Genomic DNA, 14,234 nt, shown 5'->3' on the forward strand with positions numbered 1-14,234 from the left:
TCTCTGGCTTGTCTGTGCCATGTGCTGGAGGGCAGGTCTGTGGATGGTATGGCAGTCTGTAGTCTCTTGTCTTTCTCTTCCTGTGCTGTGCTGCCTGGATTTGATTTTTATGAGTCAGTCCTAGGCGTAAGGCAGCTTTGGCCATCAAGCTAGGGTGAACAAAGGACTGCCATCTGGTCTGCCCCTGACTGATATATAAGAACAACACTACCAACAAGGTGTCTTTTTTGCCCATTGCCAAGGGTAGAGTTCTTTATATATTTTGAGTATTGATTCTCTGTTGATGTAGAGTTGGCACAGATTTTTTTCCCCATTCTGTGGGCTTCCTCTTTAACAGTTATTTTTAGTTGTGCAGAAGCTTTATGGTTTTATGAAGTCTCACTTTTCAATTATTGGCCTTAATTCTTGGGCATATGGAGTCTGTTGAGAAAGTCCTTTCTGACGATTAAATTGTGCACAGTACTGTCTATGGTTTCTTCTAGCAGTTTCAGTGTTTTGGGCTTCACTTTTAGGTCTTTAATTCATTTGAAGTTAGTTTTTGTGCAAGATGATAGGAGCTTAATTTCATTCTTCTCCATGTGGACACCCCGTTTTCTCAGCACCATCTATTGAAGATGCTCTCTTCTCCAGTGTATGTTTTGGACATCTTTGTCAAATATTAAATGGTTTAACTTACATATATTCATGTTTGGGTGTTGAATTTTGTTCCATTGGTCTGTCTGTGTTTGTGCCAGTACCATATTGTGTCTATTCCTATGGCCATGTAGTATAGCTTAAGATCTAGAATCGTAATAATCCCTCTAGTATGGCTCTTTTTGCTCAGGACTGCTTTGCCTATTCAAGGTCTTTTATGGTTTCATATGAATTTTAGGATAGTTTTTTTTCTTCTGGTTTTGTAAAGAAAGAGGCATTTTTGTTGGGATTATATTGAATCTGTAATAGCTTTTATAATTTTCACAATATTAATTCTACCAATCCATGGGCATGGGTTGTCTCTTCCAGTTTTCTAGTCTTTTTTTTTTTTTAAATCTTTCTTTAGAAGTTTAAAGTTTTTATTGCTTCTTGGTTAAGTTTATTCCTAGTGTTATTTTTTTGAAGCAGTTGTGAATGGGAGTATGTCCATGGTCCCTTTCTCTATATGGTGATTGTTTTTGTTGATGGTGTATAGAAAGGCTACTGATTTCTGAAAGTTGATTCTGTATCTGCTACACTGCTGATTTTGTCATTTCTAGAATTTCCAGGTTAGATTTTTTTTTGAGAAGATCTCTTAATGTATAATATTATGTCATCTGCCAATAGGGATAGTTTGATTTCTTCTTTCCCTGTTTGTATTTCTTTAATTTCTTTCATTTTCTTTTTCTTTATTAATTTATTCTTGTTACATCTCAATGGTTATCCCATCCCTTGTATCCTCCCATTCTTCCCTCCTTCCCATTTTCCGCTTGTTCCCCTCCCCTATGACTGTTCCTGAGGGGGATTTCCTCCCCCTGTATATGTTCATAGGGTATCAAGTCTCTTCTTGGTAACCTGCTGTCCTTCCTCTGAGTGCCACCAGGTCTCCCCGTCCAGGGGACATGGTCAAAGGTGAGGCACCAGAGTATGTGAGAAAGTAATATCCCACTCTCCACCCTACTGTGGAGAATGTTTTGACCATTGGCTAGATCTGGGTAGGGGTTTAAGGTTTACCGCCTGTATTGTCCTTGGCTGGTGCCTTAGTTTGAGCGGGACCCCTGGGCCCAAATCTGCCTGTCATAATGTTCTACTTGTAGGTTTCTAGGACCCTCTGGGTCCTTCTACTTTGCTATTCTCCCATGATTCTCTCATCTAGAGTCCCACTAGAATGTCCTCCCCTCTGTCTCAGTTTCCTGGTAAGTGAAGGCTTTCGTGGGACCTGCCCCTTGGGCTAATATGCAGATATAAGTAAGTATATACCATTTGAGTCTTTCTGCTTCTGGGTTAACTCACTCATTATGATCATTTCTAGCTTAATCCATTTGTCCACAAATTTCGGGAATTCCTTGTTTTTAATAGCTGAGTAATATTCCATAGTGTATATGTACCACAGTTTCTTTATCCATTCTTCTACTGAGGGACACTTAGGCTGTTTCCATGTTCTGGCTATTATGAATAAAGCTGCTATGAACATGGTTGAGCAAATTTTCTTGCTGTGTGCTGGAGCATCTTCTGGGTATATTCCAAGGAGTGGAATAGCTGGGTCTTGAGGAAGCCCTATTCCCAGTTTTCTGAGATAGCACCAGATAGATTTCAAAAGTGGCTGTACTAGTTTGCATTCCCACCAGCAATGAAGAAGTGTTCCTCTCTCCCCACATCCTCACCAGCATGTGGTGTCGCTTGAACTTTTGATCTTAGCCATTCTGATGGGTGTAAGATGGAATCTCAGAGTTGTTTTGATTTGCTTCTTTAATTTCTTTTTCTTGCTTTATTGCTCCAGCTAGTACTTTGACCTCAATAGTAAAAAGGAGTGGGAAACTGGAGAACTGGGCATCCCTATCTTATTCTTGCCTTCAGTGGGATTGCTTCAAGTTTCTTTCCACTTAGCATGATGTTGGCTGTGGGCTTCTCATATCTAACTTTCGTTATGTTCAGATGTGTTCCCTCTAGTCCTACTAGGACTTTTATCTTGAAGGCATGTTGGATTTTGTCAAAGATTTTTCCTGCATATATTGAGATGACCATATGGTTTTTGTCTTTAAGTCCATTTAGGTTTATTACATTTGTCGACTTGCATATTTTGAACCATTCCTGTATATCAGGGATAAAGCCAATTTGGTCATGGTATACATCTTTTTGATTGTTAGTATTTAGTAAATATTCTATTGAGAAATTTTCAACCTATGTTCATCAGAGATACTGGGCTGTAATTTTCTTTTGTTGTGTGTTTTTACCTGGTTTGGATGTTAGAGTGATACAGGCTTCCTAGAAGGAGTTTGAGAGTGCTCCTGTTTCTGTTTTCTTGAATCGTTTAAAAGGATTGGCTGTAGATCTTTAAAAGTCTGGTAGAATTCTGCTGTGAATCCATCTGGCTCTGAACTTACTTTGGCTGAAAGTTTTTTTATTACTATTTTAATTTCTTCATTTGTTATATATGTTCACGTTGTTGACTTCTTGGTTTAGCTCCATCTAGAAATTAGTTTCTTCTACACAGAGAAACCCTGTCTCAAAAAAACCAAAAAAGAAAAAAGAAAAGAAAGAAAGAAATTTATTTTAGGTTTTCCAGCTTAATAGAAAGATTTTTTAAGAATATTCCCTTAGACTTAGAGGTAACAAGAGTTCCACCAGAAGACCAACAGAGCCAACTAACCAGGGCCCAGAGGGGCCTGTGGAGTCTGAAGCACCAACCAAGGACCATGCATGGACTGGACCTAGGTCCCTTACACATTGTAGCTGATAGGCAGTTCAAGCTTCATGTGGGTTCTCTTGTAAGAGGAGTGAGGGCTGTCCCTGACATGGACTCTGCTGCATGCTATTTGATCACCCCACCCCCCATGGGACTGCCTTGTCAAGGCACAGGGGAAAAGGATGAACTCAGTCCTGATTTGACTTGATGAGCTGGGGTGGATGGGTAGAGGGGCTCCCCTTTTTCAAAGATTAGGGGAAGGGAAGTGGGGAGAAAACATGGGACTGGGAGGGAAGGAAGGAAAAGGCTATGTAAAGTGAATAAATAATTTTTAAAAAGAACAAAGAAATGCAACAACGGGGGCTGAAGAGATGGCTCAGAAGTTAAGGGCACTTTCTGCTCTTCCAGAGATTGTGCACTGGGAATCCTGGGAATCCCCCTCCCTCGCCCCAAACACAGACACACACACTAAATAAATTCATTCCAAATACTGCATTCATGAACAGACTTAAATATCAAAGCAGAATGGCACATGCTTGTAGTACCAGCATCTGGGATGCTAAAGCAGGAGAAATGTGGGTTTAAGGCCAACCTGTGCTGCAATAACCACCACCACCACCACCACCAAAAAACCCTCAGCCATAGTGTACCATTTTCTGTTACAGACTCTATTCTTCATCAGTTATTTATTGTCCGATTCCTTGGTTCTATGGAGGTAAAGTCAGATGACCACCCAGATGTTGTCTATGAAACAATGCGCCAGATCTTAGCTGCTCGGGCCATCCATAACATCTTTCGTATGACAGAATCACATTTATTAGTCACTTGTGACTGTTTGAAGTAAGTAGTAACCCTCTCTCAACAAAGTAATATGAAAAATGATTTTTATTTTTAGTCTAATTAAAAAGCTATTTTCCAAAATTTCAATTATTATAGGTTGATTGATCCACAGACCCAAGTTACAAGGCTCACAGTGAGTGCTATTTGATTAAAACTTTTAAGTATTATTTGTTCATATGTACATTTTATAGTTTGATAACCTGGTCCTATGTATCCTAGTATGACAGTATCAATTAAGATTGATTGGTCTTTAGGCTGTTGTTACATATACAGCCAGCTCCAAAAAGTTACTGAGCACTCTGTAACTTAAAGAGTTAACATATTTTGGTGTTTTTATACCTAGAGAGTTTATATGCCAAAGAAATTAGCAGTAGTAATCAAAAACATGAACATAATTTAGTTTATTTTATAATTCTATATTTCTTTGTACTTGCAAGTATATCTTCTATTTAATCATTTATTAAGTAGGTCTCTTGTAGTTAAATTTATATTGGTAAATATGCTGTTGAAAAGTAAAACTCAGTATTTAATAACCTCTTTTTGATAAAATCTAAACCAAATGTGGCATTATTTGTTCTTAGAATAATATTCTATTGAAAATTTGTTTTTAAAATTCAATTTTTGATATTTTTAGAATTTAGATACATGAGAGTGTATCATCTGAATGTTGTTGTAGTGATTTAGAAGATCTCATGTTTGTTTGTGGTGTTTTCTGTGGCAGTTTCCATTACCATATGTAGTTTTGTATGCTACACACCAGGAAAATAAACGACTCTTTGGATTTGTTCTCCGGACATCAGGCGGAAGAAGTGAAAGTAGTTTGTCATCAGTCTGCTATATATTTGAATCAAACAATGAGGGGGAAAAGGTACTTGACTTTCAAAATGTTTATTTTATAAAATGCCTATCAGAGTCACAGTTTTAGCCTAAAATTTCTGGAAAAGGCTCTCAGGTTGTGCCTAGTCTAGCTGAGTTGCTTGATGAGAGAAAGCCCTCTGTTCAGGAGGGGGCCATGCGGATGAGTGGAGCCTCTCAGGCTCTGCAGGCTGTTGATACCTGGTTCAGTCTTTTTTTTTTTTTTTTTTTTTTTTTTTTGGAGAGACAGGGTTTCTCTGTGTAGCCTCGGCTGTCCTGGACTCACTTTGTAGACCAGGCTGGCTTCGAACTCATAGCGGTCTGCCTGCCTCTGCTTCCCAAGTGCTAGGATTACAGGCTGGTTCAGTCTTCTTGCCTGATCATCCTATCCTGGGAATGGGATAATTACCAGAGTAATTTTAGGTGTCATGAGCTTATACCAGTATCATCAATCAAATCTTTCATTCTTTGCATGACTCACTATTTCAGTATTGATGTTTTAAATTTTTAAATATTTTTTTATTTTTCATAGCTTTACATATGAGTACTATATTTGTATCATTTCCTCCCGCCTCCCCTTTCCAACTCCTCCTGTGTCTGTACTTCTCAAAAATCCATGACTTAAGACAAGCATGGTGGAGCACACATTTAATCCTAGCACTTGGGAAAGCAGAAGCAGGTGGATCTACAAAGCAAGTCCAGGACAGCCAAGGCTACACAGAGAAACCCTGTGTTGGTGGGGGGGACCCCAAAAATCATGACTTTATTATTGGTGTGTGTGTGTGTGTGTGTGTGTGTAAATCTTACTGAGTTCATTGAAGTGTTTTTATGTGTTTAGGTTGGACCACTTAGCATTGGGTAACTTCTTGGGCTTGTTTCTGGACAAAACAGATTCTTCCTGTCTCAGCAACTTCTGGTTGCTTGTAGCTTTTCATCTAGGAGTAGGGCCTTGTGAAGTTTGCTCCATCTACATTTGCATGCCAGTTATTATCAATTTTCCTGTCTTGTTTAGGCAACCATATTGTTGCGATTTCATAGATACAGCTTCCCAGCCATATCTGGGAGACACTTATCTCATAGCTGGTGCTCTGTTCTTCTGGTTCTTTACAGTCTTCTCAACACTCTCCTATGACTTTCCCTTAGCTTAAGTGTAGGCGTTGTGCTGTAGATGTAGCAGTTGAGCCTGGACACCCTACAGTTACTTACTGTCTGTGATAGTCTCCGTCAGTAGTGAGTTGGATATAATGAGCAGTAGGATGGGCATATGATGCAGAGGAAAGCCAGCAGTGCAAGTCCATCCGTTCTGAAGAAAACATGCTGAGATTTTTGGGGGGTTGAAATACCTTTAAATTAATTGTTACTTAAATTAGTATGTTATCTTGAATTATTATAAAACTAGTTATGTCATCCATTTGGGTCTTTGAATTTTTTTGTTTAATATAAAAGTATTCAGTTTAATATAAAAGTTTTTAACTTTTTCCTCCCTTTAGATTTGTGATTCTGTCGGATTGGCAAAACAGATAGCTTTGCATGCTGAACTGGTAAGAATCAGAGCCACTTTATCTCCAAGGATGTCTAAGCTAAAGCAGTATAATAAAAGCTCTTTCACACTAGCAAGTAAATAAAATTGTTTTGCTAAACAAGGTTATTAGCGGGTGCTATTGCTCAGATAGCATTTAGAATCTGGAGCCAGGCAGTGGTGGTGCATGCCTTTAATCCCAGAACCCGGGAGACAGAGGCAGGTAGATTTCTGAGTTTGAGGCCTGCCTGGTTTACGGAATGAGTTTCAGGACAGCCAAGACTACACAGTGAAACCCTGTCTTGGGGGAAAAAAAAAAAACGATCAACCAACCAAAAAAAAAAAAATCTAGATTAATGTGTGTTATAAAATGAAAACTATTGGTATGCCTTATGTAAAGCACTGAAAAGTTACAAAGCTCATATTAATTGAAATATGTAGAATTCTAAATTACTTCCTATTTAACATATTTGTTTTATTTACTCTCCTACTCTCTTTTTAGGATCGTAGGGCATCAGAAAAACAAAAAGAAATAGAGAGAGTAAAAGAGAAACAACAGAAAGAACTCAGCAAACAAAAACAGATTGAGAAGGTATCCTTTGTGTGGTACTGACTAATTCAACACTCCGCCTTTAAGATTTTAATTTCCAAATGGTAGTCTGTTTCTGATTGTTCAGCCATCTCATAACCAGATGATTCATTACATAGCAGAAAAGAGTTGATATCTGATTTGTGCTGTAGCTGCTGTGAAATATAACATAACTTGCTATTAAAGAAACCTGCTAGAATTTTCATTACCAGTTAGGGCTGATTCTGCAAAAGAAGTTCTTTTGAGAGACTTTAAATAGACTTAATTGTCTTGCTGAAAGTCACATTGACTGTGAAAGGGAAAATAGCATTAGTAAGAGTATCATATTCATATATGTACGCATACATACACATGCACACATACGTTTTTATAAATGTGTGCACATGAATGCACGCACACAGACAGACACATGCCTGAGCACAGCGTTCAGCACAGGTTGGTTTTGGAAACCTGACTGGGGCAACAGGGAATGAAGAAAGAACAGATACTGAAGAAAAGACAGATACACACAGAAAAGCTAGGATGGGGTGCTCTTTCTGATGGAGTAGCACCTAGTACTACACAGCAACCCCAAAACTCACAGTTTTAGCACTGGAGTATACAGCACTAGAGGTTGGGTGGGTGAGCAGTCTCCGTAGGTCTCTGAGGGAGGTGTTCCTGAGCTAGGAGGAGGGCAGATAAGGCTGTGGTTGCAAGATTTGCATGCACTCTAACCATCTGCGCAGACCAGAGGAAGGGTTTGCTGTTTCCCACGGGTTTGAGACATTGTAGACCTTGTCAAGGCTGTGCTCATGTCCATAATGTACGTTCACTCAGGGCTTCCTCCATTCCCCCTGCAACACACTTTCTAAATTCTTTTGGTACTAAGGATCAAACCTACAAAAGAATAGTTAAAAGTATACAATTTTCAGAGCCAGACCTTGATGAGGTGACTCCTGAGGTTATGGGAGCCGATTACAGGTGGTGGCATTGATGGTAGGAAAAGGAAAGAGACGATAACTGGGGAATATGCATGTGAGAGACCAGAAGGAGTTGGAGGTGAGTTGGATATAGCACGAGAAGCACACAAGTTCAGCCCAGCTGAGGGAAAGGGGTACTTGATTTATTTAGCAAGATCAACAGGACAAGAGTAGAGACAAGACCTGGAGAGGAGCGGGAACGGGGTGTGGCAGTGACCGTGTAACTCTTTGCCTGTGAGATCGTTTACATTGTGTATAATGAGAGGTGGAGACAGTCAGAACTTGGTCATTACACACACACACACTCAAAAGGAAGAAAGGGAGGATTAAAAAAAATCAAATCAACCTTTTTTTTAATGCTCGTTTTTTGGGATTATTAAAGTGTTGCCGAACTTCACTCTGGTGTTTAATTTGTTGAATATCGCCTTTCTTTTCATCAGGTTATCAGAATTATGCATGTGACAGGTTTGGAATGGCTCTCCAGTATAGTAAAGCTGACTAGAAAACTGTATAGTTTTCCATTTGACTGCTGACAGTTAACTTAGTTTCTTTTTTTTTGTCTTTCCACCAGGACTTGGAAGAACAGAGTCGGTTGATAGCTGCTTCCAGTAGACCAAACCAAGCTGGTAGTGAGGGCCAGCTTATTCTTAGCAGTAGCCAATCAGAAGAGAGTGATTTGGGAGAAGAAGGGAAAAAAAGAGAATCAGAAGCATAAGTTTGTTGCTTTTTGATTGATTTCCCCCTTGCCCTGGAATGTGGCACAAGGTAACCATGCTAAAAGATCAAGGAGGAGACTAAGCTTTCTATTTGCTTGTTTCAGTTTCTTTTAAAAAGACTGAACTTGGTAACAGGTTATATCAAGCATTCCCCTTAAAAGTAAAATACTATGCATTATCATCAAACTCTGCATACCTAAAAAGACCTGCTTACTTTTCTGTAGTGGATTGCTGATGGATCACAGTTGCTCAAGATATTTTTCTTTCAAATTGTTAACGTTTTATCTTGCATTGTAATTGGCTGTCTCCGTAAGAAATCATTTATTCTTCAGATTCTGACATTCGTGTCTGTACTTTCTCCTTTTCACTGGAATGTCTTGTTGGTGGTGAGGGAGTGTTCAACCAAATGAGCTTAGAATCCTTTGTGCAGAGAATTCTACAAGTCTGCAAATCTTCTAACAATATTAACTGTGCAATAGAATGTACAAAATCACTAGGGTAGTGGCAGGCGATAGTGTTGATTTCAGGGCATTTTCTGGGCTTGCTCCATTTCTGATGACTGTATCATGGCAGTAGGAAAGAAACTCCAGTGTCTTTGTTGATGTTCGATACAGTCCTTGGTACTTTGCCACCATCTTCTCAGTTCTCAGGTTGAGACTTTACTTATTGATACAAAGCAGTAAGGGTGAGAATAAGGTTTCAGGATTTATCGAAAGCTTTTTGTTGTTGTTGCTCAAATATTTTATATTAGAATTGACATGTAAAGGGAGTGTTGTAGAATGATACATTGTATTTTCTGTATTGTGAAATAATTTTTATTGATAATAAGTGACATTTCAAGATGTTCTATAACAATTATGTTTATTACTTAGAATAAAAATGTGCAGTTTAATTTAGAAAACATAATCTTTTAAATTTCAGATTGATAATCCCAGTATTTTCATAATCCCACATTTTGATAATGTATTGAATTGCCACTTTATAGCTACAAAGACAAATAACTAATTTATGAGTATAGAATAATTTGCACTAATTATTGTAAATACTTTTACTCTCCAAATGAGTAAAAGATCTAATCCTATAAAAAACTGAAAAGGAATTGAACACCTCATATAGTATAGGACCAAGGAAGGAATTAGCTTGCTACCAAGGTTGACATGTCTCTCTCCAGTTTAATGTTCTGTCAAAACTCTTTCTTTTCTCAGATATTAAACTGTTTATAGATTTTATTTTCATGTGTTCTACATGAAAATAATACACACACACATACACACAAATGTATACTGGTTAAATATATTGAGTAAAGTATTTTACATAGTCATACATTTATAGATTTTCAAGAGGTTAACTAATAATTTCACAGGTAATTATCTCTTAGTTCTGAATTAGAAGTGATTTCTGTTTTAGTTTTCAGAATACAGCTCAGTTTCACACTGTAAGTACACTATTTTCTGTAGGAATCATTATATTCTTCTTATCCAGGTGCCAAATTGAAGTAATGGTTATTTAATACTCTTCAAAGTCTTATGTTTCCCAAACATACAGTTAATAAGTAGCAATTTATGGAGTACATTTGGTTAAAAGTATATTTTTTGCTTATTGAAGGGAATGTTTTTATATTAGTTTTGTCTTCTTGTTAAACTAGAAATTGCTATGGTTAGAATTTGATTACTGGTGGCAGGACTTGCTTTTAAAACTTTTTTTTTTAGGTTTTGTTTTTGTTTTTGTTTGTTTGATTTTTGGCAGTGTAGAGATAAAACCCAGGGTCTTACACATGTTAAGTAAGCCCTCTACCATGGAGCTACATCCCCACCCCAAGTCTTTTCTTGATATAAGATATCATGCTTACTTCAGATAAAATCTGTTGTTTTATAATAAGAGAAACCATTAGGAGGCAGTTTTATGTTTTGGTGCTTTGCATGGTAGCAAAATGCTATTTGGATAAAAAGTTAGGTCAGAGGTAAGGATTTTCTAATGCTTTTAAAGTCATGTTTCATGAGAATTCCCATAGTTGCTGTCATGTCCACAGGTCAGACCAAAATGTGTTCCGATGCCCAGGACACATCACGAGTGGATTGAACAGTTTCAGGTGATTCAGCGTCTGTTCTGTCACTTTAAACTGTGTGGAGTCTGCACATCAGCTTTAATCAGCTCTCCTGCTTGAAGAAAGCTGCCTGTGAGCTTTTTTCTAAATGTTGATACTGATCTTGTTCTGTTCTGCTGTCCTCAAATCTCTCCCAGCTTTTTAGAAAATAACAAAATTGCTTAAAAAAGAAAAGAAATTTAGCCTAATGCTACTGTTCATTCTGTTACCTATATTGATAGTACTAGCTTAACTGTGGTAATAAATTCAATTAAAATTACTTATTTCTGTATCCTTGCTATAGACTCAAACTTTCCCTTTGAACAGAGTCCCTGAATCCCAGAAATTAATTTTGCTTTTGTCATATATTTAATGGTTACTTGGTGTTTAATTTCAGAAGAATTCCAGCTCTGCAGTGTTGGGATGAGAAAGTTGCATTGTTTTTTAGAAAAAGCTAGTAGGATGTACCTAACATTATAGGTAACTTTTGTGTGTGTGTGTGTGTGTGTGTGTGTGTGGAACACACAAAAGGTACTACAGTTTGAACTGACAATGTTGGCAGACCCTTAAAGCTAGAATATTACAAAGTCTTCTGACAAATGAATGAGGTGAAAATACTTGCTTTTGATAACAGATTCAGAGCATTCAGATTATACTTTCAAATAGTTAAACACACCAATGTATGAAGCAAGCAAACCTTTTGCTTTGTTTTTTAGCAAGTTTATTTCTCTTTGATGGAATTTTTATTCTACGTTAATAGCATAAAGATTTAAAACTAGAACCATGCTGAACTTTTAATCAGTCTCTGGCTACACTTGTAAGTAACTGACTTCAGTTATATGAATACTGGGGATTAAATGATAATTAATGTGCAACACTGCTTTGTATGTTTTGTGATTTTTGTAATGTAAGTAAATTGATTAACTGTTATTTCACTGATATTAACCAGCTGTGCAGTGTACACAGTTAAAAATCATGCATCTCTTTAAAGTTGGATTTGTGGTCATGGTGTAGCTTGTGGGGCAGAGAACTTATTTTTTCATTTGTCAAAATAGGTATTTGCTGACAAGGCTTCAAGAAATATGTTGTTGGAGTTTTTAAATGTATAATAAAGTCCATGATTTTTATACAGTCTTTTTGTATAAAATATTTGGTAGTTACTCTGAATTCTTTTTCAGCAACTCACTTCAGATGGGTTCGATCTGGGGCTGTGTAGAGAGCTCGGCAGTCAAGAGCACGCTCTTCTCTCCGAGGCCTGAGCTCAGTGTCTAGCACCCACTGCAGAGGGTTCACATCTCCCTGCAGCTCCACTTCAGTGGATCCAACACTTCCATCTAACATTGGCGGACATTGTGCTCGCATGCACATACCTCCACACAGACACACAATAAGATGAATATTAAAATTTCTTTTATTCTATTGTAACGCATTTGGCCCCATTGCAATTCCACGATAGCCAAAGGGGGGGAGGAAATCATTTATCAGGAAGCGTTTGTTCACTTTCTTACAGCAAAGGAAGAGACTTCAATAGTTACTCCAGTAAGTTATTTATGATAATATGCTTTATGCTCTTACCCTACCTGAAGACATTCCTCAAGTTAAAAAGGCAGGGTATTGTTTTTCCAAATTAAGTAGCTTGGACCTGTAGTTTTAATACTAATATATGTATTCCATGTGCTCTGTGTAGTTCATTATAGAACCTAGCAAGCTCTTTCCTTCTGCTGAGAGTTTGGATCCTAACCTATTTGAGGAAGACATACACTTTGTAAAAAGATTACAATGGGCAAGTATCGTTGTACACACTTAATTCTGGCTTTCAGGAGGCAGGTGCAGGTGGATCTCTGTGAGTTCCAGGCCAGCAGAGCTACTTAATAAGAGAAAAACATTGTTAGAAGTGGCGTCTACTATTACAAGCGCAAAGAAATTGCATTCACACACTTAGTATGATATTAGCACATGGTCAAGGCTGGGTGTGTTTCAATTATTGAAATGTGTATTAGCTCCCAAAGGTCTTGTCTTATAGCCGGGGATGGCCTTGAATTTGCTGTCCTCCTGCCTCAGCCCTGGGATAGTTTGGATTGTAGGATATGCACTTGGATGAGTTTTTGGTTTTGAATTTTAATCACCTTATACTTCTAGCCATGTGTTAAGAAGCTACACATGTGTGAAACTATCAATAAGAAATTCAAAAAATTTTTTTTTCTTTTAGTTTTTCGAGACATGGTTTCTTTTCTTTTTCTTTTTTTGAGACAGTCTCATACAGCCAAAGCTTCCTTGAATTTATCATGTAGCCATGGATAACCTTGACTTCTTGATCCTTCTGCTTCTCTGTTCTAAGAGTTGGGATTACAGGCCTATACCACCATGCCTGGCTTCAGAGCTACTTTAATTTTTTTTTTTTTTAGATTTTCGAGGCAGGGTTTCTCTTGTAGTCCTGGCATCCTGGACTTACTTTGAAGACCCAGCTTGCCTCAAACTCACAGAGAGCCACCTGCTTCTGGCTTTCTGAGTACTGGCATTAAGGGCATATACTACCATGCCTGGCTCTACTTTAATTTTTTTTTTTTTTTTAATTAACCAAGTGTGGTGGTGCATATGTCTTTAATCCCAGCACTTAGGAGGCAGAGGCCAGCCTGGTCTACAAAGAGAGTTTCAGGACAGCCAGTGCTATTACACAGAAAAAATAATTTAAAAATGTATTATTGACAGTTTCACAAATGTGTGTGTGTATATATATATATATATTTTTGTTGTTGTTTTGTTTTGCGAGACAGGGTTTCTCACTAATGTATATATTTTGATTATATTTACCCCCACCACCTTCTCTTATTCCCCTTATATTCCTGCTGAACCCTTCTTTCCTAGAATAAGTAACTTTTCTAGTTTTATTATTTATTCATTTGACTCACTGAGTAATTAGGGTTGCTTGCATGCGTGCAATAACAGGGTGACACAAAAATAAAGGTTCCATGCAGATAAATAACTTACTGGAGTATGAATAGCCTCCAAGGTTACACCACTGAAGAAAGTGACTCTCCTTTCCCTCAGCAGCTGTTAATTACCATTAGCTCCTCAGAGAGTAGTGGGGTCTGATGAGCCCACCATGACCCATGATGGTTTTTGGTTGTTTTGTTTTCATTTAAAGAGAGAGGGGGAGGGAGGGAGAGAGAGAGAAGGAAGGAGAGAGAGGGAGAGAGAGAGAGCGAGCGCACCATGGTGTGCATGTGGAGCTCAGAGGGCTTGTTAGAGTCAGTTTTCTCCTACCAGTGGGGGTCAAAATTTGGTCACCAGGCTAATGTGGCAAACACTTTCCCC

The 14,234-nt window shown here is 38.0% G+C and overlaps 1 protein-coding gene across 1 annotated transcript in view; it reads left to right on the plus strand.

Moving 5' to 3' along the window:
* The window catches only part of APPL1 (adaptor protein, phosphotyrosine interacting with PH domain and leucine zipper 1), a 47,526-nt gene extending 36,327 nt beyond the window's left edge, over positions 1–11,199 (plus strand). Inside the window, exons 17-22 of the mRNA XM_084793960.1 lie at positions 4,024–4,198; positions 4,295–4,331; positions 4,920–5,066; positions 6,544–6,594; positions 7,075–7,164; positions 8,692–11,199. Coding sequence (XP_084650086.1) covers positions 4,024–4,198; positions 4,295–4,331; positions 4,920–5,066; positions 6,544–6,594; positions 7,075–7,164; positions 8,692–8,835 — 644 coding nt within the window. The 3' untranslated portion in view covers positions 8,836–11,199. The remainder of the gene's footprint in view (positions 1–4,023; positions 4,199–4,294; positions 4,332–4,919; positions 5,067–6,543; positions 6,595–7,074; positions 7,165–8,691) is intronic.
* Positions 11,200–14,234: the final 3,035 nt, after the last annotated feature.

This window comes from Acomys minous, assembly GCF_964271855.1.
Source record: "Acomys minous genome assembly, chromosome: 9".
NCBI lineage: Eukaryota > Metazoa > Chordata > Mammalia > Rodentia > Muridae > Acomys > Acomys minous.